General features: G+C 37.3%; 1 protein-coding gene across 2 annotated transcripts in view; it reads left to right on the top strand.

The window, feature by feature from the left end:
• lcorl (ligand dependent nuclear receptor corepressor-like) overlaps nucleotides 1-27,344 on the top strand; it is a 38,766-nt gene extending 11,422 nt beyond the window's left edge. Inside the window, exons 5-8 of one of the 2 annotated variants that reach the window (XM_059553996.1) lie at nucleotides 12,501-12,713; nucleotides 13,635-13,707; nucleotides 20,170-24,644; nucleotides 27,177-27,344. In XM_059553996.1, the coding sequence (XP_059409979.1) occupies nucleotides 12,501-12,713; nucleotides 13,635-13,707; nucleotides 20,170-24,644; nucleotides 27,177-27,190 (4,775 nt within the window). In that variant the 3' untranslated portion in view covers nucleotides 27,191-27,344. Of the gene's footprint in view, nucleotides 1-12,500; nucleotides 12,714-13,634; nucleotides 13,708-14,416; nucleotides 16,220-20,169; nucleotides 24,645-27,176 lie in introns of those variants that run through there. The other variant, XM_059553997.1, reaches the window with a different exon arrangement.
• The last annotated feature ends 370 nt before the right edge of the window (nucleotides 27,345-27,714 follow it).

The raw sequence follows: 27,714 nt of genomic DNA, 5'->3' as shown, positions 1-27,714 counted from the left end.
CTCTGTCAGTCCTTGCCATCTTGCTGTGATCTGTTCTGTCGCATGAGCCTGGAATGACCTCACTGGTGCAGTCTCAGGATCTGGACTCTGCACGGTGATCTTAAGATTGTGCACTAGATGTGGAAGTGCAGAAAGTGTAACAAAATGCTGTCCGCTCAGAAACACTGTTGCTGCTTCAAAGGGCTCAAGAACCTGGCAAAGCTCTTCAATCAGGCTCCACTGTTCAGGCTTGAGATCAAGGTAGTGTTTTGCTCTCTGAGTCACTGCTGGGTCAGAGAGTGTAGCAGTCACTGGCCATCTTTGTTCTAGCAGCCTGGACAACATCTGATAGGTGCTGTTCCACCGTGTGCATACATCTTGCACTAGCATGTTTGTCTCGGTGCCCATTTGCTTCTGCTTCTCCATCAACTTGGTGCATGCTAATTCACTCTTCTTAAAATGTTCAACAAGGAATCTTACAGAAGCCACACACTTGGAGATAGCTTGGTGGATCTTTAGCGAGCTTTGTACAACCAAGTTGAGGGTGTGCCCTGCACATCGCAATGATGCCCATCCATGCCTTTCTTGCAAAATCTTTGCTGCTGCTACGACATTAGCACCGTTTCGTGAACAACAGCCTTGATTTTCTCTGGTGGAATGTCGAATTTGGCAATTACATCCTCAATCCACTTTGCAATATTAGCAGCCGTGTGTCTCTCTTCAAGGGGCATCGTTGTCAGGCAGTGGGACAACATTTCCCAATCCTCCCCAAGATAGTGACACGTCACCCCCAGATAAGCCTCTGTTGCAACGCTCGTCCAAATATCAGTTGTTAGTGCAACACTGTCAGTCTCCCGCAGGGCTTTCATCAACTTGCCTTTGATGCCTTCATACTTTTTCTCCATCTTTTTCGTGAAGAAGGCTCTTGAAGGAAGCTCTTACTTGGGATTGAAAGTGGAAATCATCGCTTTAAAACCATCATCCTCCACCATGGACAGTGGGCCCATGTCTGTAATAATCATGTTTAAAATGCTCTCTGAAAACTCAGCTGCTTGCTCAGTGGAACATGAAGTAGTTGTCCGCACATATCTGTCCATATGAAGCTGTGATGATTTACAGAAAAAGGTGAAAAAATAATTATTGATATTACTCAGCTAAAATATCATTATCATACAGTAAGTTCATGGCTGTGCATTTATAAATCCTATTCATGGCAATCAAACTAAAATGAACAAAGACTCAAATTGGAGCACATTAGGCTTAGGGACGTGATTATAACGTATTCAACGTTCAGAATTCAAACGAAAGTATCAACTGAGTATTCAGAGGGATGGTATAAAGAAAGTTTCAAAAAAAGTTGTGAATAATATAATTTGTATTATGGCTGCACGATATTGAAGAGAAATGTGATATGCCATAACTTTGTTTGAATGTTTTCACATTCTGTCACATTATAAAGAGAGTATCTAGTATATTTATTCGTAAAAGCTATTCACAACTTTTTTTGGCAGTAAATTAACTCCTTTGGTAACCGTTATATAAACTAAGCTGTTAAATAATCTGGTGGTGTAACGGCCCCTCCGTATCTGCGTGCGGTTTATTTTCACCGTCGTGGGTTGTCCCTTAAATTAGTTAATATACTTTATTTAACCGCCTTCACTAGCAATCACATTGAGTTAATGCTACACTGAATTAACCTTGTCCCGGGTGACGGTCCTCCGGTCTCTGAGTAGAGTGGATGTTTTCTGCTGAGATGCTGCAGCATGGACGATGTGCTGTTGTGGTATGCCAGCTCTATTTGGCAATGGACACAGGTCGCGACGTTCTCTCTAGGTTTCAATATGAAATGATCCCAAACCTTGGACATTTTGAGTCGTTTTCTCCTATTTGTTTCTTCTTTTTGCTCATCGCTAGTGTTGTCAAAAGACCCGGTACTTCGGTACCAAGTTGGTACTAAAAAAATTTAAATGTGACGGTACCAGGTTTCTTTAAGTACCGGTAGTATCGAGCTGTTAGCGCTGTTTCTCACACATGCAAAGAGAGAGAGAGCGAGAGTCTTACCACGCTGAATCGTCACGCTATATGTAAACTATTCTTTGTCTTCTCCTGTCAAAATAGAGTTCATTAAGAATTTTTATGTTCATTTTCGAACAAGCAGGAGACATACCGGTTTCTCCAGTAGTGGGCGGAGCTAATGCGCAAATGGCAATTTCATTGGCTGGCGCTGATCTCTTACGTCCCTGTTTTGATTTCAGCAAATCATTTTGACCAAACGCAGACAACGTGATTAATATTCATGAACCCAGCAGCTCATCAATTCATAGTGCATTGTATATACATTAGTATGATAGTAGAATTAGTAGTAGTATTATCTTTTAATAATAATTAATATGATCTATTAATATTTTTTTACAGAAACCCTCAATGACCAAAAATATCTTAAGCATCACCACCAGTCTTAAGTTCAGTTAAAATGACAAATATGCATTCATTAGGCCTAAAAGTTAATTTTTACATAAAGGCATTGTGCTAGAAATATTACTATTATTTAGTAAAATGTATGTGATACTGCTACTACTGTTGAACATTTTATAAAACTTTATTTTTTAAAGAAATAAATAACAATATTTCTTCCATGTTTTAATTTTAATAGCAAATCCCCTTTATTTACCTAAAATAAAATGTTAAAATTTCATAAATTAAAAGACAAATTAAATTTGGGTGAAATTTGTTTACTGTTTTTCATAATTATATAACTTGTAGAAAAACTTTAAACACAATTGTAAATAAGTATAAAGAATGGCATTGGTTTTATTTTTAGTGCTAAAAAGTTTTTTTTTTAAATTAGCATATTTTTGTGTTTTGCTTTGGTACCAAAATTGGTACCGAGAACCGTGGATTTTCACTGGTATCGGTACCGAATACTGAAATTTTGGTACCGTGACAACACTACTCATCGCCATTATTATCGCTCCCTTCCATTTTGCAGCCCGCGCACTCAAATCAAAACATTGCCTCCTTGCATCTCCTTCCGCTTTGTGAGTGACGTAAACGCGTTGTCACATTAAAAAAAGAATTGCGAAAGTACCTGACGTGAGCTTTAAAACAAATTAAAAGAGGCTTCGAGGCAGAGGAATTTGCCTCGATAATTTTTTGTAATCGAGTTACTCGAGGAATCGTTTTAGCCCTAAAATTAACACAATTTGAGATCAGAAACAGTTTTTTTTAAACAAAACTAAATTAAATATCCAATTTCTAATGTTTTATATGCAGATTAAATAGGTCTTTATTGTATAAGTCTAATTGTATAGGCCACAGGAGGGAGCAATGAGCAAAATAATGCAGCCCATTTAAATTGTCAACACAAGGAAGTAACTTTGTAAAATCTTGCATTACATCTAAACTAACTAAACTAATTGAATATAATATTCAGAATATAATTCGGAATATAGTTTCGGAAATTACATAAAAATTTATGAACAAAACGGCATCATGTATTTATGCGTTTCTTAAAAAGTCTTAATTTATGATATTATTTCAAGATGTCTTAAATTTGGGGATGGAAAGACCAGAATTGCGATATGGCTGAATGTGAAGATTAAACTTCAAATTAATGCACATTAAAAGACTAGTGAGGACAGCAACCACTGGCGCCTAATATTCAAGTCTGCTGGAAAACTATGCAGACCAGCAACACTAAACCTATGTACCATCCTGACCACTGTATTAAAAACCGATAAATCTACGCCAACTTGAAGCTATCCTAACTGATGCAATACTATGCTACTAACTAACTATGCTTCTAACAATACTAAAGTTACACTAACAACTATGCTAATTAACTACATAGGCTACACGAAATAATCTAAATAACTATATCAATGCTATGCTAAATAGATGCTATAATGCTCTATCCTGGTCGCTTTCAATACTCGCAATTCCAACTCCTGACTCACTACAGTGATTTTGACGAAAACAAGATGGTTTTATACTGCCAAGGGCATGGTAGCTCGTACCAACGGGCGTGGTGAGCTGGAAACTGCTTACATCACCTGTAGGGCTGACAACAAATATTCTAAATTCGAATATATATTCGAATAGTTTAAAAAAAACTAATTTCGAGGGTGAAAATTAATATTAGAATGAAAAATAAATGTGGAAAAAAACGCCCGCGGTAGCAGAGACGTGGCTTTCTGCTTTGCGAGTGGGCACGCTAGCGTGCCTGAGGGTTTAGGGACAGGTCATGGGAGTCGCACTGTCTGGCACAGCATCATTGCTGAAAGTTGATGGCTTCATGGAAGATGGCAGCAAGTGCAGAGCCCAACTCGACCGCAGCAGAGAAAGTGAGGTAAAATTGTTGACCCGCAAGATAAAGTTGTATGCAAGCTATTTAAGATAAAGTTAGTAAGCATGTATAGATTTACTGAACTCGCGATGTGATGCGATACGATTCACGATACTGGTTTCACGGTACGATTTTCTCACGATTGTTTGTACAAAATGAGATTTAAGAAAGATAAATGAAAAAGTTTCCTTTTATTATTTCATTCTCACTCAGACAAAATTTAAAATTTAAAATGGTTTAATTATCATCACGGTGACTTTTTCATTTCATCTAATCTAATCTTTAATGTTGATGATAAATTCGCTGACAGCATTAAAACATTCCTGTATTTATTGTATATAATATTCTATATTATTTAAAGGTTTAAATACTCCCTCATCAACTACGGAAGAATGCTGTACATTTCTTTCTGAAACTGAAATATCTTTGTCAAATAACAAAACTAAATTGATATATTAAAACAAATCCCAAATAAAATAAATAATACAAAATAAATCTTTTCATATAAACAAACTAAGGCTTTGCCAGTGCTCTTTCCTAGCTTAGAATCTCCATTTTAGTATGACCTCGAATTTAGCTTGGAATTCAAATTGGTTGTACGTCTGTTTCTAATTAGTAGACCTATTCTTCTGACATTTGATTATTCTAGTTAAACTCTTTAGTTTATATTAACTTGTTCATTCGGGTGCTCATGTCTCTAACAAGGATTCAACGTAATCTACTAGTCAATAATTACAGAGTAAAACAGAATAAAATCAAATGTAACAATTTATTATCAGTCAGGTAAATATGAATTCTGCCAATTACATATCCAATTGAAACACATCAAATCATATCAATACAAAACATCAAATTCTCAAAGATGAATCTAAAAGTAAAATATGCATAACTGACCTTAGAAAATACATAGTATGAAGTGAAGAGACACACAACACACTACGGGCTTTCTGGCTACAGAAATCGCCCTGATCCTTTTGCTGCAATCGTTTAAATACCTCAGACCAAGACAAACATCCCCCGAGATGGAGACAGGAACTAACAATTGGAATTTGCATTAACTCAGGTCCCAAGCCTGGGTGGTTTTACAACTCAAAGGGAATAAAGGGTAATTTACATGGAGGACCCTAGGAAAGGACACTCCCATCACAGTAATCAAGATATCTCTTGACTCTTCGGATCTGTATTATCTTCTAATCTACTTTTGTGAATGAGTTGAATGAACTGATACATCTCGTTCGTGAATGAAATGAATGAGTATACAGGGTCAGTGAGCCAAGCATGTAAATCTCGATCAGCAATCAGCAGATACAAAGCGCAGATACGCTCGTTTTCATATTTAGCATACAGAACATAACTCCACGTTTAATCCCCGATTAATGTGAATATTATATATGATGACCAAAATATTAAAATGTTAATTATGCAAGAAAACCTCATGCTTTCTTCATCTGAACAACTTATTTAAACTATTTAATGCGATTATGTACACATTTTAGTAAAGCCAAATCAGTTTAGTAAAGCCACTAATGCAGCCATCTCAAGCTGTAGTGCTTTTTTGCTGCTTGCGTGTGGAGAAAAAACACAGACGTCCATAGGGAGGCACTGGAAGTGTGCGTTGCACACACCAACATGAAATACGTCTCTTACAAATCTGGAACGCAGTCATTCTTTGAATTATCGATACTAATAAATTTAGGAATCATGACGTTTTTAATTTCCGAGAATCGCGATACTTTTGCAGTATCGGTGCACCGTGCAACACTAGTCTGTGACGCCGTGTCCCGGTCAGAACACCGGTGTAACAAGAGAAAAACAACAAAACCCATTATAAACAAGGCATTTGTTGCATCAAGTTTGGACATAATTACTGATTATAATGACTTATAATGTCTTTTTACGTGTTGTTGCATATCTTATCGCGCCACGTAAACATAAAACCATGTCTGCATTTGTGATCCTAGAAACGACAAACAACAAGCACTCTACACTGCTCAAAACTCGCGTTCTAGTCATCAGTGGCAAATTCTTTACATATGAAAATGTACTTATAGACTGTGAGTCAGAAGCGCCAGACTGTTCTTGCAAAGTTGCAATTGCTCCACTTTATAGAAACAGACACCCACATTGTAGGCTTCTTTCCCAGAGACAGTCCTCATCCTCCATAAAATGCGCTGCACACATCTGAATATTTGGGATGAACTGTTCTGGAACAGTGTTGTAAATACAACTTAAAGTGATAGTTCACCCAAAAATTTACATTTTATGTTTATCTGCTTACCCCAGGGCATCCAAGATGTAGGTGACTTTGTTGTACACATTTCGTGATTGTTGTTTTATGATGTAATTTCATTTAGTTAATCGATATCACAAAATGAGTGCTGTTTTTCCTCCAAAAATCAGCATGATTACAAATGTGATATTGATTTTATACAACTGTTCAACAAACAAGAAGTTAATATTAAGAGACTTACGTTTTAGACACTATATTGCCTGTTTTTGTTAATAATATTAAAATATTACCTATGTGTGTAACTGCAAGTTGAATGCATTATTCCGTGTGTAAATGCCATTTCAGATGCAGCTTCTGTGTTTCCTGTGCATTGCAATGATGAATTTTGTTGATTGATAATTTCATTTGATTGATAACAGCCCAAATATCTTATTATAATTGACTTAAATATAAGAATTTGACTCAAATGATAATGCACACTTTTAGAAAAAATGGCTTTAAGGTAAAAATGACCATAAAAGGTAAAGGGAAGTTGGGAAGTCATGGCCTAGTGGTTAGAGAGTTTAACTCCTAACCCTAGGGTTGTGGGTTCGAGTCTTGGGCCATCAATACCACGGCACCGAACCCCCAACTGCTCCCCAAGTGCCGCAGCATAAATCGCTGGCCACTGCTCCTGGTGTGTGTTCACTGCTGTGTGTGTGCACTTTGGATGGGTTAAATGCAGAGCATGAATTCTGAGTATGGGTCACCATACTTGGCTGTATGTCACGTCACTTTTACTCACTTTCACTAAAAATAAATTTAAACTTATTGGAAAAGATTCATTTCTGTCTCTGCTGTAAACTGACCACCACACAGAATATGAAGAATATAAAAAAAATCAGCTGTCAACTGGTGTCCTCAAGATATCAGCACAGTAACACTCAAATTATTATTGATAAAATTCCAGAAAATAGAGATAATGTTTTGTCAATATCGCACACCCCTAGCTGCCAGCCGTTCCGTGCAATTACTTGCCAAAGAAGAGCTTAACTTTAGGTTGTCAGTGTTCTTTTCATTTTCTCTCTTCTTCAGCCCTTTATTTTTCTTGCTGCAGTTAGCGGGAAGCAGTGACTGAGTGATTGACAGCTAATGTTAACCAATCTTTAAATCTGCATTAATGTTAATAATGTAAGTATAAAATCTGTAAATACCTAATTTGTAGTAGTGTTGCTCCTAAATTTTTGCTGGTGCTCCTTACTTTTTGACGCTGAGAGCACCAGTGCTTTCCGATGTAAAAAAAAAAGTAAATTTCGAGCCCTGCTTACAAATCTCCTTTATGCACCAAGAGCTTATAACACTCCAAAGAGAAAGGAAAAATTTTAATTGCATCATACCAGTTTTCGAATTGTCAAAGCTCTTGCCCCCCACCCCACCCAAAAAAAAATAAATAAATAAATGTACATTTGTATTTCAATTCAAGTTTATTTGTATAGCGCTTTTTACAATACAAATCGTTACAAAGCAACTTTACAGAAAATTGTTTCTACAATATTTAGTAGTAGCTTATGGTGGTGACTGTCAGTTTGTGCACGTTTGATAGGATTTTTAGAAAAAATTAATACAAGACGTAGTCAGCTAGACAATGAACATTATAAATATTATTAATTAATAATTATTATATGATGCAGTCACACATGTAGCAATAATTGTTAGTTCTGTTTGTTGATTCAGGGCTAGCATCATCTGAGGTCCTCTGAGGGTCAGCATCATCTCTTCTCAGGTGTTCTGGATCCAGACTGGAGCTTGTGTAAATCCTAGTTACAAAACATAGAAACAAAATAGAGACATCATTAGCATAGCTGCTGATCCAACAAAGTAAAATTAGTTTAACCCAAGCTAATGAATAAAAATGCACATTTGATCAGATGCAACTACACTCACAATTTAAGAGATACATTATTCGAATGATTGGTGAAAGAGATGCATTTTTAATCTAGATTATACAGAGAGAGTGTGTCTGAACCCCGAACATTATCAGGAAGGCTATTCCAGAGTTTGGGAGCCAAATGTGAGAAAGCTCTACCTCCTTTAGTGGACTTTGCTATCCTAGGAACTACCAAAAGTCCAGCGTTTTGTGACCTTAGGGTGCGTGATGGGTTGTAGCGTGGTAGAAGGCTAGTTAGGTACGCAGGAGCTAAACCATTTAGGGCCTTATAGGTAAGTAATGATAATTTGTAACTGATACGGAACTTAATGGGTAACCAGTGCAGAGACTGTAAAATTGGGGTAATATGATCATATTTTCTTGACCTCGTAAGGACTCTAGCTGCTGCATTTTGGACTACCTGTAGCTTGTTTATTGACGAAGCAGGACAACCACCTAGAAGTGCATTACAATAGTCCAGTCTAGAGGTCATGAATGCATGAACTAGCTTTTCTGCATCAGAAACAGATAACATGTTTCGTAGCTTGGCAATGTTTCTAAGATGGACGAATGCAGTTTTTGTAACATTGGAAATATGATTTTCAAAAGACAAATTGCTGTCTAATATAACACCCAGATTTCTGACTGTAGAGGAAGTAACAGTACATCCGTCTAGTTGCAGATTGTAATCTACAAGATTCTGTGTAGTGTTTTTTGGTCCAATAATTAATATCTCTGTCTTATCCGAATTTAATTGGAGAAAATTATTTGTCATCCAATCTTTTACATTTTTAACACATTTTGTCAGCTTAGATAATTGAGAAGTTTCATCTGGTCTCGTTGAGATATATAGCTGAGTATCATCAGCATAACAGTGGAAGCTAATTCCGTATTTTCTAATAATATTACCAAGGGGCAACATGTATATTGAAAATAGAAGGGGACCTAGGACGGATCCTTGTGGCACTCCATATTTTACTGATGATAAATGAGATGACACCCCATTTAAGTAAACAAAATGGTAGCGATCGGACAGGTAGGATCTAAACCATCTTAGAGCCTGCCTGCCCTTAAATACCTGTATAGTTTTGTAATCGATCTATGAGTATGTCATGATCTATGGTGTCGAACGCAGCACTAAGATCAAGTAAGACTAGAAATGAGATGCAGCCTTGATCTGACGCAAGAAGCAGGTCATTTGTAATTTTAACAAGTGCAGTTTCTGTGCTATGGTGGGGCCTGAAACCTGACTGAAATTCTTCATACAGATCATTGTTATGCAGGAAGGTGCTCAATTGAGCAGACACAACTTTTTCTAAAATTTTAGACATAAATGGAAGATTTGAAATAGGCCTATAATTTGCCAGTACACTAGGATTTAGTTTTGGTTTCTTAATAAGAGGCTTGATAACCTCCAGCTTGAATGGTTTTGGGATGTGACCAAAAGATAACGACGAGTTAATGATATTGAGAAGTGGTTCTTCGGCTACAGGTAACAACTCTTTCAGTTAGTGATAGACCGAAATAAAAATTCTGCGCCGAAAACGAAAATTTAGGATGCACTTGGCCGAAAACTGAAACTGAAGCCGAAAATGGCAAATGGCAAAAAATCACAATAGCCTATAATAATCAAACTTTTATTAACGGTTACATAACAAAACATAAAATATTTTTTACAATAAATATAAATAATAATTATTCTTCAAGTTTTATGTTCCATCAAATAAAATTGTTTTTTAAAAATTGTGCAAAAAAATCCACAATTTTGGAGATTTTTGCAGAACAAATGTTACATATTGCAACTTTGGTGTCCTCTCGTATAGGGCTGTCACTTTTGTGAAAAAAAAATCCTGTTCGATTTTTGAGACATAGGCAAAGTGTTCATTGAATTGTTAGTAAATTGCCTATATTTGGCGTTGATCCGTTTTTCAACGCCAAATATAGGCAAATCCACCGACAACTAAACAGGCATTAGGGCGAACGTAAAGAGGGCGCTTGAGACGCGCACAAGTCAGCAATGTGGACTGCCATAACATCAATGAAAAACATTACTGAAGGCTACATTGATATTATGCAATAATAGGCTCTCTCTCTCTCTCTCTCTCTGTGTGTGTGTGTGTGTGTGTGTGTGTGTGTGTGTGTGTCAGAACCTGCAGTTGCTGTGTGACGCGCGTTCGCTGCGAGCGTATAGTGACGAGCTGGATGCGCTCCGAGAGAAGGCCGTTAAAATCGATTCCCTGTTTTCGTTTTCGAAACTTGTGTTGGTTGGTCCGATCGATTGTGCAGCTTTTGTGACAAGCTTTTTTTGATTGTGACAGCCCTTTGACATGCTTAATCTTTGATAGGCAGATGCGTGATAACAGCTCGACCGTGAGTGAAACCTAAGCGCTTGCGCACGGATGGGAGGGGCGGGTGACATTCATTTTCGGTTTACGTTTTCGGCTGTTTTTTTTATTTCGGCCCGAAACCGATAATGCCATTTCGGCCGAAAATTTTCGGCGGCTGAAATTTCGTTGCACCCCTACTTTCAGTAATTTAGTGGGTACAGGATCTAATAAACATGTTGTTGGTTTAGATACAGTGATAAGTTTATTTAGCTCTTCCTGTTCTATAGTTGTAAAGCACTGCAGTTTACCTTTGGGTGCGATGGATGAAACTGAAGTGTTAAACTGAACTGACGTTGTAGAATCTTTATTTATTTCATATAATATAATTTAATTTACTTGCGAATTTCATTAACTTTGTGTGTTTCAGAACATGTTTTTGCAGCTGAGCATTTACTATATGTAAAATTAAATAAAAATCTATATACTTTGAACAGTGCGCATGTAGGCATTTTATTTAATTAAAAAACTAATTTATCTTGAATCTAGTTATATAACCCTTTCATATTTTCTAGCGGAAGTTGTCCTAGTTGGGTAAACTTCTATAGTGGTGAATGAGACTACATTAAATATGTTTTGTCACAATAGTGTTTCTACAAGAGGGAAAAAATAGAAAGACCATTAATCAGTTTCAATCTCTTGTGTTTGATCATGTCTAAATATTTATTCAAAGGCAAAACCTAAAAATAAGTAAGCAGTTATGACCTGCAATACTCTTTTGAGCAACTAGACTAGATACATGTATATTTATTAGAGTGGGTAAACAATTGCATTGCAAATGGAAATTATTATTTTTCTGGTCACAAAATGACTTTAATTTGCCTCTTTGCATTCAATTTAAAACACTTTTCTCCATTTAAACTTAAATACTACACTAACTGTATTAGGTTATACATGACTGAAAATAGGATACAATTCATAACAAAAACGGTTGATCTGCATGTTTGTCTTCGGTGTAGCAACCCTGCTTTGTTGCTTTGTACTAGCACTTATCCTTTCTTTTCTTTTCTTGGCTATCATATTCAAAAAAAAAAAACACCTGGCTATGTGTTCTGTTCTAGACTAACTGAGACTTGTCATGGCACTTGTATACTGTCGTTGTTCCCTTGTTGGTCTGATCGCTTCTATTGTTCTCATTTGTAAGTCGCTTTGGATAAAAGCGTCAGCTAAATGATTAAATGTAAATGTAAATTATCTGATTAACTTGTTTAATTTAAAAAAAATTTAGCCTAATAAACAAATGTGGTCATAAATTTGGTACTTTAATGAGCCACATCTGGGTTAAGAAATGTGAATTTATTTATCAATATATTATGCATTTTTATAATGGCATTAACCATATTATTATGCTGAAGTAATATATTGCATGTCAGATTTTACATGATTTGGCCCATGGTGTTGGAAGAATTGTGACAGCTTGTGTATGTACACGTGTCAAAACAATGTATGATAAGGACCGAAAGAGAGAGCAAGAAGAGAATGAGGAGAGAAAGAAAGGGAGAGAGAGCAAGATTTCAGATTTGTTACGATTGTTGTTTAGTAACTCTAAATTCTGAAATGCATTGAAAAATATGTAGTAAAAGTAGAAAATGTGTTTTTATATAAGGAACCATTTGATGAGATACTCAGCAATTTTTCTATTGTTCAATTTCTTAGAATTCCCTCAGAGCTGCGATTCCAGCGTACCGTTGGTGGCACAGGAGTTGATGCACAAGATGATTCGGAGGTTTGCTTTAGAGTATGCATGTAAAAGCCAGGCTCACGAGGGCCTGAATGGCCTAAGCGACACCTCTGAGCTTCTCCCCCATCAGCCGGACCGTGATGGGCCTCTGGACCTCACCATCAGCCGAGCTTCTCAGGCCCTGCAAGGTAATCAAGGCTTTTTTTTTTTTTTTTTATGGAAATCACGACCATTTTCAATTCAAAAGACCAGATTCTGGAGTTTGTAGCTTTGAAATATTAAACAGTATCACTGTTAATATTCAGACATTTTTCAGTCTTTTCAGAGAATCTGGTCTTTGACTTTTTTTAATTATGCTCATCATTGAAAGGCACAGAACTCTGAATAAATGGTCAATTTACTGAGAGTAGGGATATGCCGGTATAAAATTTTCATGTTGCGATTAATTGCTAATACTTTTATCATGGCATGATAAAAGTATCACGGTATTATCACGATGTTGAAATATAGTTTAAAAAATAATAACAGTATAACCGGTTTAATAACTTTTTTCTTATAAAAGAAATAACTGAATATTTAAATACAATAAAACAATACAGAAAAATATATAAAATAAATGTTTTACACAAATTAAAGTGCAAAAGAACTATAAAGACCATAAAGCAATAGCTACATTTGCTACAGAAGTTATTAATCTTTGTTAAAAAATACAAGTCTTAGTTCATGTTAGCTCATTAAATAACACAGTTGCAAGTCCTAATGTAAAGTGTGACTGAACAATAAAGAATCAAAACACTTTCAAATAATATCTAGGGGATGTTGTAGTCCAGGTAAAATGTAAAAAAAAAAAAAAGTTTGAAAATGATTAGCCTATTAAGTAATAATATTTAAGTATTTGGCGCTGTGATGAACACTGTAGCAAATCAACAAATCTGAATGGCTATTTAAATCTATTTAAGTACGTTTTAGAAAATAGCTGCTATTTATGGGGTTTCCAGGGTAATGGCTGCATTTTCTGCAGTTTAGTGCCATCTGCTGTCAAAGAGTGAATGTGCTTTCATTCAGTGCATCTCTCACACGTTCCCCTGTGTGCTTGTTAACTTTTATAGTTGATGGAGTACTTGACCTCTCAAAGAAAAATACATCACCAGAAAATGAAACTACTCAAAGAAAGTTTTCAGGGTGAGTACTTCAGGTTTTGTTTACCAAGTTGTGTTCTTGACTTTCTTCATCCTACCAAAGCCAAAGAAAAATTTGGTACTAAAATGGTAACATTTATATTACAAGTAATATTGATGAGCTTTTTATTCCAGAAAATATTAATTTTATTTCCGAATCTTTTTCATTTGTATTCTTTCTGATTATTGTGTGAACAAATTCTACTCCTGATTCATTTGATGTGTTTTATGTATAATTTAGTGGTGGTTTTGTTGCACTGCCAAAGGGTTGACTCTTTTCTAACTTGTTGGAAGGTAACGTCACATTTACCGACAGTCAGGGGCTTTACTTGTTCCTTTGTACCGCCTGTATTTATTCATTTGTTTGATCTATTCGTTGACTTATGCTATATTATTTTCACATGAGAAAATAGATACCAGAGTCGCACAAAATGCATCTGCATTACAAAGATACTGGAAGTAATCCCATAAGCGCTTGTCTTTCTCCACACAATTGATGAGAGACTGTCCTTCCAAGAAGTATCGTTTGCAACCTAAGGCCAAAAACAAAGTGTTTTATACCCAAACAACTCAAAGGCTTTGTGTTATACAGACAATTGAAAAGTGAGTGATGTTACCAAAAGACAAGGCAGTAAAGGAGTGGACCCTGAGTGTGTCCTGTCATTGGTCTGCTCATCAGTACATTTCTCATCCTCCCACTCACCTCCCCTTAGGAGACCAATCAGAGAGGACTTTTTGGATCGCAGCTCTGAGTTTGCAGAAGGTTTGCTCTCTAAAGCCTTGAAAGATATTCAGTCTGGATCACTGGATATTCACAAAGCAGCCATACTATACGGGATACCTCAGAAAACCTTACAGTTTCAGACAGAGGCCTTATTGCCAGAGTGGAAGGCAGGGGAACCATCGATTTTTGGTGACAGTGGCAAGGGGACAGAGGCAGTGTCCCCAACCAATGACACTCGATTAGTCCTGCAGAAGGTAGAAGCATGGGCTCGCTCACAGTCAAAGCAGTCTGAAGTAAGAAAATGTAAATTTACATCACTAGAGCACACCGAGCTAAAGTTCCCGGCAGCCGTGACTGCCTCGTCATACCTTCACCACTTAACCTTGCAGAGGATCGTCTCGCAGCTACGGGAGCAGAACGACGGGACTGAGACCACAACATCTCCTCAGAGTCTTGCCGCTGGGCCAGCTGTGCACATCCGAGTCCCTCAGGTATGCTTCAGTGCTCAGCCCAAAGCGCAGCTGGATCTGGCTGGCCTGGTGGATGCTGTATACCAAGCCAACAAAGCCTCTGATGGCTCCACTGCTTTCCACAAGTTGAAGACCATTCTCCCTAAACAGGGCTTGATGGAAAGCCACTCGGGCTTCGAGTCGCGTCTACTCCAGGGTGACCTGCCTCCACTGTGTCTGAACATGAAGAACGGGAGCGTTGGCGGGAGCGTCACTGGAAGTGTGGTTGACAGCGGAGATGATGACCGCCGAGACAAGCAGCCACGGAAAAAGCGGGGCCGTTATCGGCAATATGACTACGATATCCTGGAGGAAGCCATAGCCATGGTGATTAGTGGGAAGATGAGCGTGTCAAAAGCTCAGGGCGTTTATGGGGTGCCACACAGCACCTTGGAGTACAAAGTCAAAGAGCGAACGGGCACACTCAAGACCCCACCAAAAAAGAAGCTCCGTCTTGTTGAAGCAGCAACCTCAGGCTCAGGAAAGTCAGGGACAACAACCAATGCCTCATCTACTGCCTACAAACGGTCTTAACTCAAAACCAAAACCTCAACTATTTCATAGAAATGGTTTTAACTAAAAATTGCCTAAACTACAGCCAACAAGGATAAAAAAACATGCAGTCAGGATCTCATTCAGACTTAGAAGATACACTTGAACAGGATAAATGGTACATTTTATCAAGTTACAAAACATGCCTTTAAAAAAATCTATTCAGGTGTTTCACTGTGGGTATCTATATTAATATATTTAAAATATTGTAAAGCACTGTTGATTTTAAAGTTAATCACTCTTTTAAAACTAAGAAATATAATATTCAGGTTTTGTTCATACATAAGCTAATCTCAGCTTGAAGATTGTTGTATGCAGCTTTCACACTAATTAGTCTTTGTAGTGACTGGTCTTTTCATTTGAAGTCTATCAACATTATTTTTTATGGTGTCTGTGTGACAGCCTGGTGATAGAATGACTGTAACATCTCTTTAACTCACCAGTGGGAGATCCTAATATGCAATGGTTAGATATACACTCACCTAAAGGATTATTAGGAACACCATACTAATACTGTTTGACCCCCTTTCGCCTTCAGAACTGCCTTAATTCTACGTGGCATTGATTCAACAAGGTGCTGAAAGCATTCTTTAGAAATGTTGGCCCATATTAATAGGATAGCATCTTGCAGTTGATGGATATTTGTGGGATGCACATCCAGGGCACAAAACTCCTGTTCCACCACATCCCAAAGATGCTCTATTGGGTTGAGATCTGGTGACTGTGGGGGCCATTTTAGTACAGTGAACTCATTGTCATGTTCAAGAAACCAATTTGAAATGATTCTAGCTTTGTGACATGGCGCATTATCCTGCTGGAAGTAGCCATCAGAGAATGGGTACATGGTGGTCCTAAAGGGATGGACATCGTCAGAAACAATGCTCAGGTAGGCCATGGCCTTTAAACGATGCCCAATTGGCACTAAGGGGCCTAAAGTGTGCCAAGAAAACATCCCCCACACCATTACACCCACCACCACCAGCCTGCACAGTGGTAACAAGGCATGATGGATCCATGTTATCATTCTGTTTAAGCCAAATTCTGACTCTACCATCTGAATGTCTCAACAGAAATCGAGACTCATCAGACCAGGCAACATTTTTCCAGTCTTCAACTGTCCAATTTTGGTGAGCTCGTGCAAATTGTAGCCTCTTTTTCCTATTTGTAGTGGAGATAAGTGGTACCCGGTGGGGTCTTCTGCTGTTGTATCCCATCCGCCTCCAGGTTGTGCGTGTTGTGGCTTCACAAATGCTTTGCTGCATACCTCGGTTGTAACGAGTGGTTAATTTAGTCAAAGTTGCTCTTCTATCAGCTTGAATCAGTCGGCCCATTCACCTCTGACCTCTAGCATCAACAAGGCATTTTCGCCCACAGGACTGCCGCATACTGGATGTTTTTCCCTTTTCACACCATTCTTCGTAAACCCTAGAAATGGTTGTGCGTGAAAATTCCAGTAACTGAGCAGATTGTGAAATACTCAGACCGCTCCGTCTGGCACCAACAACCATGCCACGCTCAAAATTGCTTAAATCACCTTTCTTTCCCATTCTGACATTCAGTTTGGAGTTCACGAGATTGTCTTGACCAGGACCACACCCCTAAATGCATTGAAGCAACTGCTATTTGATTGGTTGATTAGATAATTGCATTAATGAGAAATTGAACAGGTTTTCCTAATAATCCTTTAGGTGAGTGTAGGTACGAGTTTACACTCCAGCAAAGGAAAATGTCTTTATTAAATGCATTTTCACCTCAATTTTAGCCAGCTCAACATCGTGATGTCTCTCAGCCATCGGCGATGGACAATGGCGTCTTCTATCGGCCCAATCCTAACTGAAATCCTCACTCAATATTCCCTTTTCAGAATTGAATTTCTTTTTTATAATGTTGTGTTGTTCCTCAAACTAAAGACATCCTTGCATTATCTGCCTGCTGAAACCAAAACAGTTCAGGGTCATTTTGCCTCTCCACTTACACACTCCATGAATGAAGCAGTTCAGAGTAGAGCGCTGCCGAACTTGGATCAAAATTTCTCCTTGTCCATATTTCATGATGCACATACCATGGGACTGAAATGCAAAGCCTGATTCAAGTGCTGCTCTGAATTGCTTTGTTTTTATGACCAGGCTTCTATAGTTTTGCTGCTCTTGGTTGTTGTTTTGTTCATGCTACTGATTACTATAACGTTAAATGGCCTATTATACAACAGTTTCATTTCATGATACTGGTAATTCAACAAGTCCATATTTATAGTATGGACTTTTTTCTTACTGTATTTAAAAGCTTGTATAGTTGGAATATAATATTTAGTTGCACTTTACAAAAGTTGCACACATACTTGTGATACAGGTTATTGTTTCGTACTTGCTATGAAAAATATTGCCATACACTGATTTTGAATGGCATCTTTTTTCACTTATCTGATTCACAATTATAATTGTAGTGCTTTGCAAAGTGTAGCTGAAATGTTAATTTTGTGATTGAAGCTTTGGAAATATAAACATTTCAATATGAAATGTTAATGTGTTTATCTTTTGTGTTGTGAATGTTCTGTAAATGTTTTACCTTTTGTTGTTCCTTAAAGTTAAATTCCCCTTATCCTTAAAGAGAGAACAGATTTACTGATATATTTTTAATTTTAATTTGGAAGCATTTATCAAACCACCATGAATGTTCTTCACCGCTCTTAAAATAACGACAGTGCCTGCTCTTACAGCTACTGTTCAGTTATTTTGCAAGCCAGTAGCAGTTTTACATAAATCTTTGGAGGGGGAAAAAAAAGTTTTTATATACTACTGCGGATCATATATAATCTGTATGGTGGATTTATATACTGTTACCACAATTAACAATGTAACTTTTTTGGGGGTGGTATAGATGTCACAGGCACATTTTCACTTGTAATGTAAAGGGTGGTCATGTAAGAGTTAATGTCATGCAGATTTTTTAAATCATATACATGTACATTGTCAGTGCTGCATTCTCCTTTTCATTATATAGGATACTGTTAGGCTTGATTTGGGGAATGCAGAACTGTTATTTCTCTTTTGTGTTCTAATAATTCTTAATATTCTGTCCTGTATAATTACAATCCAAAAACATTACTATTCTCAGGGTAACAACAGTCCTATTGAAACATAGCGCATGATAGTGTTAGAACTGCTCTTTTATATAAAAATAAGGGCCCTTAGGTTTCTTTTATAGAGCCAAAATGGTTCATCCAAAGCCAATTTGTTTTCTCCCATATTATGGGGACAGTTTATGTTCAGGAGTGGTTACAGATAAGAAAGGCATAATATAAATTATTGTGAGCTAAATTGGGTTTAACTGTTTTTCCCCTCAAAAAAGTTTGGCTTGATTTATAGATGGATTATTAAACAGATCAGTATCACCAATTTAGGCCTTTCCAAGTATGTTTAATTTCATATTCATAATGGGTGCAGGATATTAATCATTTTGCAATCAGTTATGCATATTTGTTGCACTATGATTGATTTTGCATTATTCCCTCTAATATCTAATTGTATGTATGTGTGTTGTGTTGTTTTTTTCCGATGTAATCAGAATAGGAAGTTTAAATGTTGTGTTGGTTTTGTGTTGAAGCACTTTTTTTTGCTCTTGCACATTGATATGTGATTCTTTACTGCACTAAAACTAAAAGCTAATTGGTCATTTAAGCATGTTGTCTGAAATGTATTTGGTGTGGTCTCATTTGTAACATTTCAGGATTAGGGTAATCAAAGCAAGAATTAAATTAATTGTAATAGAAATACTGACGGCATATTACTCCAGTGTGTATTTTATATCCTTTTATATATTTTTTTCTCTTAACGTTTCCCTCCATCCCTTGACAAACCTGCGTTACCCCTTGGGGTAGTTTTTATTTTAATTTCAAAGAGACGACATTGCCTGCAAATGTTGTTGGTTTGTAATTGGTTTTATCAAGAGACACATTGATTCATCAGGAAACAAAATTATTCAAGTTTGATTTAAAATAATTAAATATTCTCTATAGTTTTCCTGAGTGTAAGCGTTGCTACAATCGCCATCCTATTGCCTTCAATTTACCAATAAAAAATTGTTCCATGTACAGAGTTGTTTGTACTTTGTTGTAAATTTCGAATACATGCATAAACTTGACAGAAGTGGAATATTACTTTATCTGTGGCATTTAAACATCTTTAATTCTGCATATAAGGGAAGTCGTGGCCTAATGGTTAGAGAGTCGGACTCCCAATCGAAAGGTTGTGAGTTCGAGTCCCGGGCCGGCAGGAATTGTGGGTGGGGGGAGTGCATGTACAGTTCTCTCTCCACCCTCAATACCACGACTTAGGTGCCCTTGAGCAAGGCATCGAACCCCCAACTGCTCCCCGGGCGCCGCAGCATAAAAGGCTGCCCACTGGCTGAATGTCACTTCACTCACTCACTCATATATATGACCATAACATGCATGCAATGTCTTGTGGTGCCTTTAAGGAGATGAGGAGTGCTCTTTTAAATACAGCTATGCAAACTTTATAATTTTTGTAATATGTCTTTTTGGTAGGATGTTAAAATTTTAATCCAATTCAAATGCATTGCACATTACAATAGAGTAAAAAATACAAAGCTCAGCTCACATTCATGAAAAGCTAATTATGTCAGTGATTGAGTAATGACTTAAACCAATTTATTTATGTAGTTCCTTAGGGCCAAGTGTGGAAGACTGGTCCAGACTGGAGAAGGAAGGTGGTTCTAAAGCTCCAGTGGTCTGGAGAGTCACTGTGTTGGAGAAGGTCCTGTCTTCGCTTTGTTCCCATCATAGACTGCTACTCTGTCATATTTTAAAGGACATGCAGGAAGATTATAACATCTCTGTAACACTGCGGGATGCTCACAGAAGACAGTTTAAGGCTGGATCTCTCTGTTGCCATGCTGATAAAAAATCACTTAATGAGGCCCCAATACTTACATTCAGTGACTGCTCAGTAACTGCCGGCATTTGTTGTAGAAAAGCTTGTAGGCTTCCAACGATTGCATTTTCTCCTCTATGCGTCTGTCTGAGGAACATTCATGGCAATGCCTGCCAAAATACATCTATGGCAAGTGTTGGGCAAGATATCTGTTCTAACCCCACTGTTTGTTGTACTCACTCAAAACTACCCTCATGCCAGCTTCAGCACAATGTTGATCATACCTACATTTCTCTTGTAAAAGAAACTCTAATCACCCATCAATGTGATTGTAACTCTCACAATAGATGCAAAGGAAGCCGTAGCCCCTCCCCACCACCACTATCACCAAAGCCAGTGGACCTGGACTGTAAAATAGTGGTCAAGTCCAGTATATTACAAATTCAGGACTGCAAGTCATTAAACATGGCACCACCTCCTCTCTTACCTCACAGAACGAAGGATGAAGATACAGCTTTGTACTCTAACACTCTTCATGTGGGATCTCCTGATGAATGTTGTGAAAAGGTTGCACTGTTGCCTACACAAGCAGAGAAGGAGAATGACCACCAGTGTGGGTCTTTTATAGGAGATCTAATGGATAGAGTCACTGAAAAGTTAAGAAGTATCCAACCTTCAGAGAAGGAACAAAATCTTCTTACCCATGCTAGTCAAATAACCAAGACAGATGACACGCATTTGACAGAGATTATAACAACTGTGCTACACAACAGTAATGACAAAGATTACAACCTTAATGAGCTTTTACAACAGCATGTAGCCACTGAACAGCGATCCCCTCAGACACGTTCCCGTAAGAGACTGGAAACGTTAGTTGGCATGAGCAAGTCTCCTGATCTTCCATCATCAAGAAGACAAAGCTTACAAATCAAAAGAGATCTGGCCAGACTTAGTCCATCATATTTTAAGAGGAATATAGGGTTTGAGAGAGATCGGTCCTTAAAAACGGGTAAAAATGCACAGCTAACATACTCTCTTGTTGAACAATCAGATTGTAGAAAGTTGGGCAGAATTTCCAAGGCAGTCGACTCAAAGCCTGTAAAGGATACCTTAGAAAATTCGACCACATATGCACAAACTAAGGAGAAACTGAATAAACAAAAGAGGCAAGAAACTCAACCCCAACTTGTATGTCTTGAAGAAACAATGCCTCTTGATGATAGTGCACAATTGCAAACAACTGATAGTGACCGGAAGGTAAAAGCAAAAATTCACAAAGAGAAAAATCTGACTATTCAAGTTGGAAGAGCCAGACGAAATATTGTACCACCTCAGCGTTTCTCTTCCTATGTAACTGAGCCACGGAAAATGTATTTTGCAGCCTGTTTTTCAGAAAGTATATTCACCAAGCATTCCCGTAAGGACATTAGCTCAACAGCACTTGGCTCTACAGAAGAAATTGCCTGGCCAAATGATATATGTGACAAACAGCCTTTTCAAACTGAGGATAAACGAGAAGACTGTGATGTGCCACAGAACATAACTTCATCAAAAAATCTGATTTCATCCAAAAAAGAGCAAGCGTGTGGGCACAAGGATAATGGAAGGAATCCTGATAAAGAGAGTGCAAGAAAAAGAAAACCATGCCAGAATTATACTTCACCATCAAAAAGATCTAAACTCCATAAGACCAACAGTCTAAACACTGACTCACAAAGTCCTACTGAAACAGTGTCTAACTTGACTACCACTGAGAGTGGACAAGAAGATAAAGTAAGCCTGTCTGGACTGAAATATGATAGTCCAATAAAGCTCATGTTTGTTTCCTCTGTGACCGGTGAAGATGGTGTAAAATATACTCTTAAAGCAGCTGCCTCAGGCTCAAATTCCCAAAGAGAGATGTTTGATCCATGCGTGGAATCCTCATGGTCAGGCAGTGCCATCGATGAACATTTCCAGGATTCAGTCCTTGAATCAGCTTCAGGGAGAACTGTTGAACATGGTGGAAACAAGTGCACTTCATCAAAAGTGGTTTCACGTGATGCAGTATTGCCCAGTTGTTCAAACAATGAAGATGAAATCCAAGAAACACTACTAATTGTACATGAAACATCTCCAGTAAAAAGGCGTCCTGGGCGCCCCAAAAAAATAGGACCACATATTGTGAAGTCTGTGAAACGTCCCATCGGCAGACCTCCAAAACCCAAAATAACAGACTTCTGTTCAACTGGTACAACCGGTTCCAGTGCAGTAAATCACAGGACAACAGAAATGTCTTGTAAGGATAATAGAAATAAAAATCTAAAAATCACCATAGCGAATGGAAGATCAAGAAGGGCAAAAAGAGTTGTTTCTGAAGATTTGAGCAATATCTCAGAACATCAACATGTTTTTGAACTATTAAATGGTGGCACATACAATGAAATATGTTCTAGAAAGACTAGTAGTAATGATGAACTGCTTAAAGACCACCATTTTGTTATGCCTATTGAAGAAAGGAAATGTGTCTCTTCGGGCAGCAACATCAAATGTCAAAGACAGAGTGACACAGCGGTGTCAAGAAAGCCAGGAAGACCTCCCAAAGTCAAAATTTCTGGGATCTCTGTCACTGTCACCGCAGGATCACCAAGGCAAAGAAAGATACATATAAAAAGGGACACAAATGATTCACATCTGCGCAGAAAGACTCTTCTCATTGAAATTCAACCTTCTAAAGACCAGAAGACAATCTGCATTCCTACTGACATTCACAAGGATATAGTGGATGCACCAAAAGAACATAGTCAGAATACCAGAGGGCAGTTCATTCCAGTGAGGCATTCTGTTAGAGAACGCAAACCCTCCATTCATTTGCTCCACTCTGTTGCTACTGCCAGATCCTGCGCATTGGTTCGCAGGTCACGAAAACTACTGCTGAATAAGGTTAGCTGTGAATCCAGCCAGAATACAAAGAACAGACAAGAGCAAGGAGAGCTCCCAAAAAATGCACTTTCCATGAGGACCAAGAATGTCAGTTGCATAAAAGATGTTCGTTTTTCTACCATTTCGATGGATTCCATTTTTTCATCAAATGAGGGCTTCAGGTGGTGGCCCACCTTAGCATCACCTGAAACTTTAAATGAAGAGTTAGCTAGGAGGATCAAGCTAATGTCCAACACTTGGGTATCAGATGTTGGGTTTCAGGCTAAAAAGTCAGGGGAGATTAAATCAGATCTTAAACCCAAAACTTGTGAGAAGCTCAGAGGTTCTGCTAAGAAGTCTGCTTCTGCCATCAAAATGCTTTTTGAGGGAAACTGTAATATGGAGAAGCTCTGTACTTGGTTTATGCAGTCCACAGAGACTCAGTCCCTTGCTATTGTAAAGAAGACCACGGAAAAAAATCCTAAGGATGTCTTTCACTACAACCTCAGCAGACCCAATTGCAAAGGCAATGTTTGCCCAAGTCCACAAGCAGAGAGACTCAGGAAACATGTCAAGAAATTTGCTAAAGTTGTCCCAAATAGTCCCTCAATACACAAACAAGCACAAGAAATGCTGTCCAAATCAACAAGATCAAAAGCCAAGAGAAAGCTTTTTAATACATCGTTTAAACAGAGGCATGACATTAGACATAGAATGTCTAGGTCTAGAAGCACATGGGTTGTCTATAGAACAGCTCTGCTTAGAGCGAGACTTAAGTTTAAAACCAGGCCTAGGATAACATTAGGAGGTGATATGGCACACAAAGTGTTGGGTGATCAAATGAGGACAAGGACTTCAGGTGCTGAGACTCCAGAATTATGGAAAGAAATGCCTAACTTGGTAGGAAGGACATCCAGACCAGTCATGAAAGTTCAAAATGCATTAAATCTTCTTGTCAAAACTCCTCAGAAAATGATTGGGATTGCCAATATTTCAAAGCAGCACAGAATCAGCTCCAAAGCTTGGAGTCCAGAGTCCCTAAAGCAGTGCAGGGTGTTTCTGAAAAAGATAAACTCCCCAAACACAAAGTCAGCGACAGAGGAATGTAACATTTGCACAGTAAAGCTCTATGATGTCTCACATCAAGAGGAGAATGAGGATGTTTTGGTTGGAGGGACACCTCCCAGTACAGTTAACCTTCCAATAGAGCTGCACTCATCCCCAAAAAGCCAGAGCAAGGGAGGAGGAAAAAGAGGCAAACGGAAAAGTTGGAGCACAAGTCCATCTTCCCCAACAAAAATGCTCAGACAATCAAGGAGCAGCAGGGGTGTTCTAGGAGCAAGGTGGTGTGACTTTGTGCTCGGTAAGTCATCTTTTAGCATTATTTCACTATGCCTTAGACACATGGCGTTATTTTAATGACAAATGTCGAGAGCGCATTATTGTAGCGCAGATGAGAGTGCTCGCACTTAAAACATGTCTCTCCTCATTTAAACTGACCTGTGCACTCACAAATCTCTCAATGCTCATGTGCTAGATATTAACTCTTTTCCCACCTGAATTAAACATTGTCAAACGTTATGCACTTTTAAAAAGAAGTCTCAAAACAGATTTGTTCAGGTCCTTTCCTTGTTTTTTTTTTTTTTTTTTTATTGTATTTAAACTATATATAAACTGGTTATTGTACATCGTTTTACTAGGCCCACTTTATCTCTTTTATGTTTGTATTTTGATATTTTCTCTGAAAGCACATATGCATCTCTCTGTAAAGTACTTTGTAAACAGTTTTAAAAGGCTAAATAACGCTTAAACCAATCAGACCTCCACGACTGATGAAAGTGTGTCAAATCTAATTGGCTGGGAGGGAAGTGAACCTGGAATTAAATGCTGGAAACAACATGATCAAACATGGATCTTTAATTTCTTTCCAGTTTAATCATATTTGGCAATGGCAATGAAATGTAGCCTATATTAGAAATGGTTAGGAATTGGGTGCTTGGATGATTTGTACATATAACCTCTGTCCTGGTTGGTCTCGGAGCAGTTTTTTTTAAAACAGCATATTATCATCTATGGCTCTAAAGACTTAATATAAAAGATCAGTGTTATGTCACAATGTCAGATACCTCAACTGAATTTAAAATCACTGCAATAAATTCTCAGTTGGTATGATGGCAATAATAAGTAAAAACTCCTATCAAACCAGCATCATCTGCAAAAATAGATGTAACTGATTGATGTTCAAACAAGTAATAAATGATCTGATAGCATCGATGTTTGGACATTTATTGGGAGTTTTTATTTATTTATCCAGTGTTTGTTTTCAGTTCAATTTTAGTTGGATTTAAAAAATAAAATTTCTGAAAACCCACTTCATATTAGCTACACATTCAATGGCACTCTTCTCTAAAATAGTGAATATACAGTTATTTGACAGTTACATGTAACTGTATTGCATTGACTGTAAATGCATTAAAAACATAATATAAGAAATTCATTTATAGTGTTATATTCGGTCTCCAAATATTAAGTATCGGCGTTAAGTATCTTAAGTATTGTGCATCAATGCAAGTATTAAATTATAAAGAAATTACAGATCCATCTTTTAAATCTGATTGGTTGATAATTTTTGACAACATTTAGTTCTGGTGCGAAAAGAGTTACTATCTAGCGCATGAGCATAGAGAGATTTGTGAATGCAAAATATCACCATATAGACATACTCTAATCAAGTTCGCAAGTGCTAATTCATTCTAGCTACAGAAGCTCTGTTTTGAGCATTAATAGTGTTAGAACATGCCTCCACACCAGAAATATCTGATCCAGAGCCAGACACCCGATCCTGTAAGAAAATATGTTTTGTCTGGTAACGGAACAACTAGTCACCAAAATTGTCTAAAACCCAAAATCTGTTAACGAGTCCTGTCTGGTACTCAAAACTGTATTAACAGTCTTCTATCAGCCAAGAAGTTGACTGAGTAAAGCCAGCAAAGTGCAGAATCATAGATGAAGTACTGATGATATAAAAGGAGCAGAGTTTATTGAATAGTCTTAGTTGTGTATGTTTCAATTCCCCGATTTCCTCTGAAAAATACAAATCCAACAAGGGTAATTAAACCAAAAGCAATAGCAATGGAAAATTATGGCTTTACATAATCCCGTGGCATTTAAAACCATGAAGACATTCTCTTATCTAGTACACAAGGACAAATATCCCTTGAAACCACACAATCATAAGACTAAACAATGGGAAAATTATATAAAAAGAAAAATTCATATGACTAATCAATTAATGAATCAAGGTAGTATATAAATGGTTAAAATGATCATAAATTAAGGAATAAATGGAGAATAAACAAATATAAAAAAGTAAAACAAGTATATTGTTGCTCTCTTGAAGCAAAACACAGTTTGTTTTTGAGGATCCTTAGATCCTTCGTTAGGCAGAGTAAGTTAAAAGAGATTTTTTTTTTTTTTTGTAAGTTACACTAAACTGAATAATAACTCATCCAGTTTAACACCAAGGCATATTTGAATTTAACTCACTCTGAAAGTAGTACTGAGGTTTGTTCCTGCCATACCAGTGCAATAGCCCATGTCAAATAAATTCAACCTGACTTGTGTTGTAGACTTAGCACTCCTATCTGCATACTGGCATGAAGTATGTTTCTGGCTTCGGTAAAGAATGCTTTGATATTAGATTGAAAAGTTAGATTTTCTTCCTTTGCAGTGTTTACTTTGTATTGATTCTATTAGTGTGGTACCAGAATGGTCTGCTTTCAAAAGTTTACTTGTTGTTTTTTAATCCGATAAGGATTTAAAAACGGCACATTCTGTATATACAGTATTTTCTTTGAGAACTCAAATCTAAATGTCTTCAATTTGTGCTTTTCAGGGTCATTGAAATAACTTGGGACCAGTTTTTGGACAAGACATGTTCTTGAACTCTTATCATAAGGTGCCTTTCGACAGTGGTCTGGCCGAGTATCACAAGCATTATGACACGCAACCTCTGCAAGCGTCATGTAGCAAAAAAAAAAAAAACTTTAAGACACTTGTTGCACTATTTAATCTTATTTTGTTTTTATGTTTGTAAAATGTTTTATCTACCTTTTAAAATCTACTTTGAATTTTATTTTTGATGCAGACCATGAGATCTAGTTACATGGAGAATCAAAGGTTACAAGAGCATTATGCTGTTTGGTTTGCCCAAATCTCATAAGAGTTGAACATCAAGGCAAACTTTTATATTTCATTCAATTTCATTTCATTTCATTTTTTTAACACTTTATAATCTTAGAAGTTGTAAGAGATCTTTAAAATTGGATTTTTGTGAATATTTCAGTTTTTAAACATTGCTGATCTTTTTAAGTTGGGAGTATATTTAAGTCTTTTCTCATGTGCCATTGATGTGTCAGACAAAAACTGCCCAC

The sequence above is a fragment of the Carassius carassius genome, chromosome 7, assembly GCF_963082965.1.
Source record: "Carassius carassius chromosome 7, fCarCar2.1, whole genome shotgun sequence".
NCBI lineage: Eukaryota > Metazoa > Chordata > Actinopteri > Cypriniformes > Cyprinidae > Carassius > Carassius carassius.
This window is presented reverse-complemented; position numbering and strand designations above follow the sequence as displayed.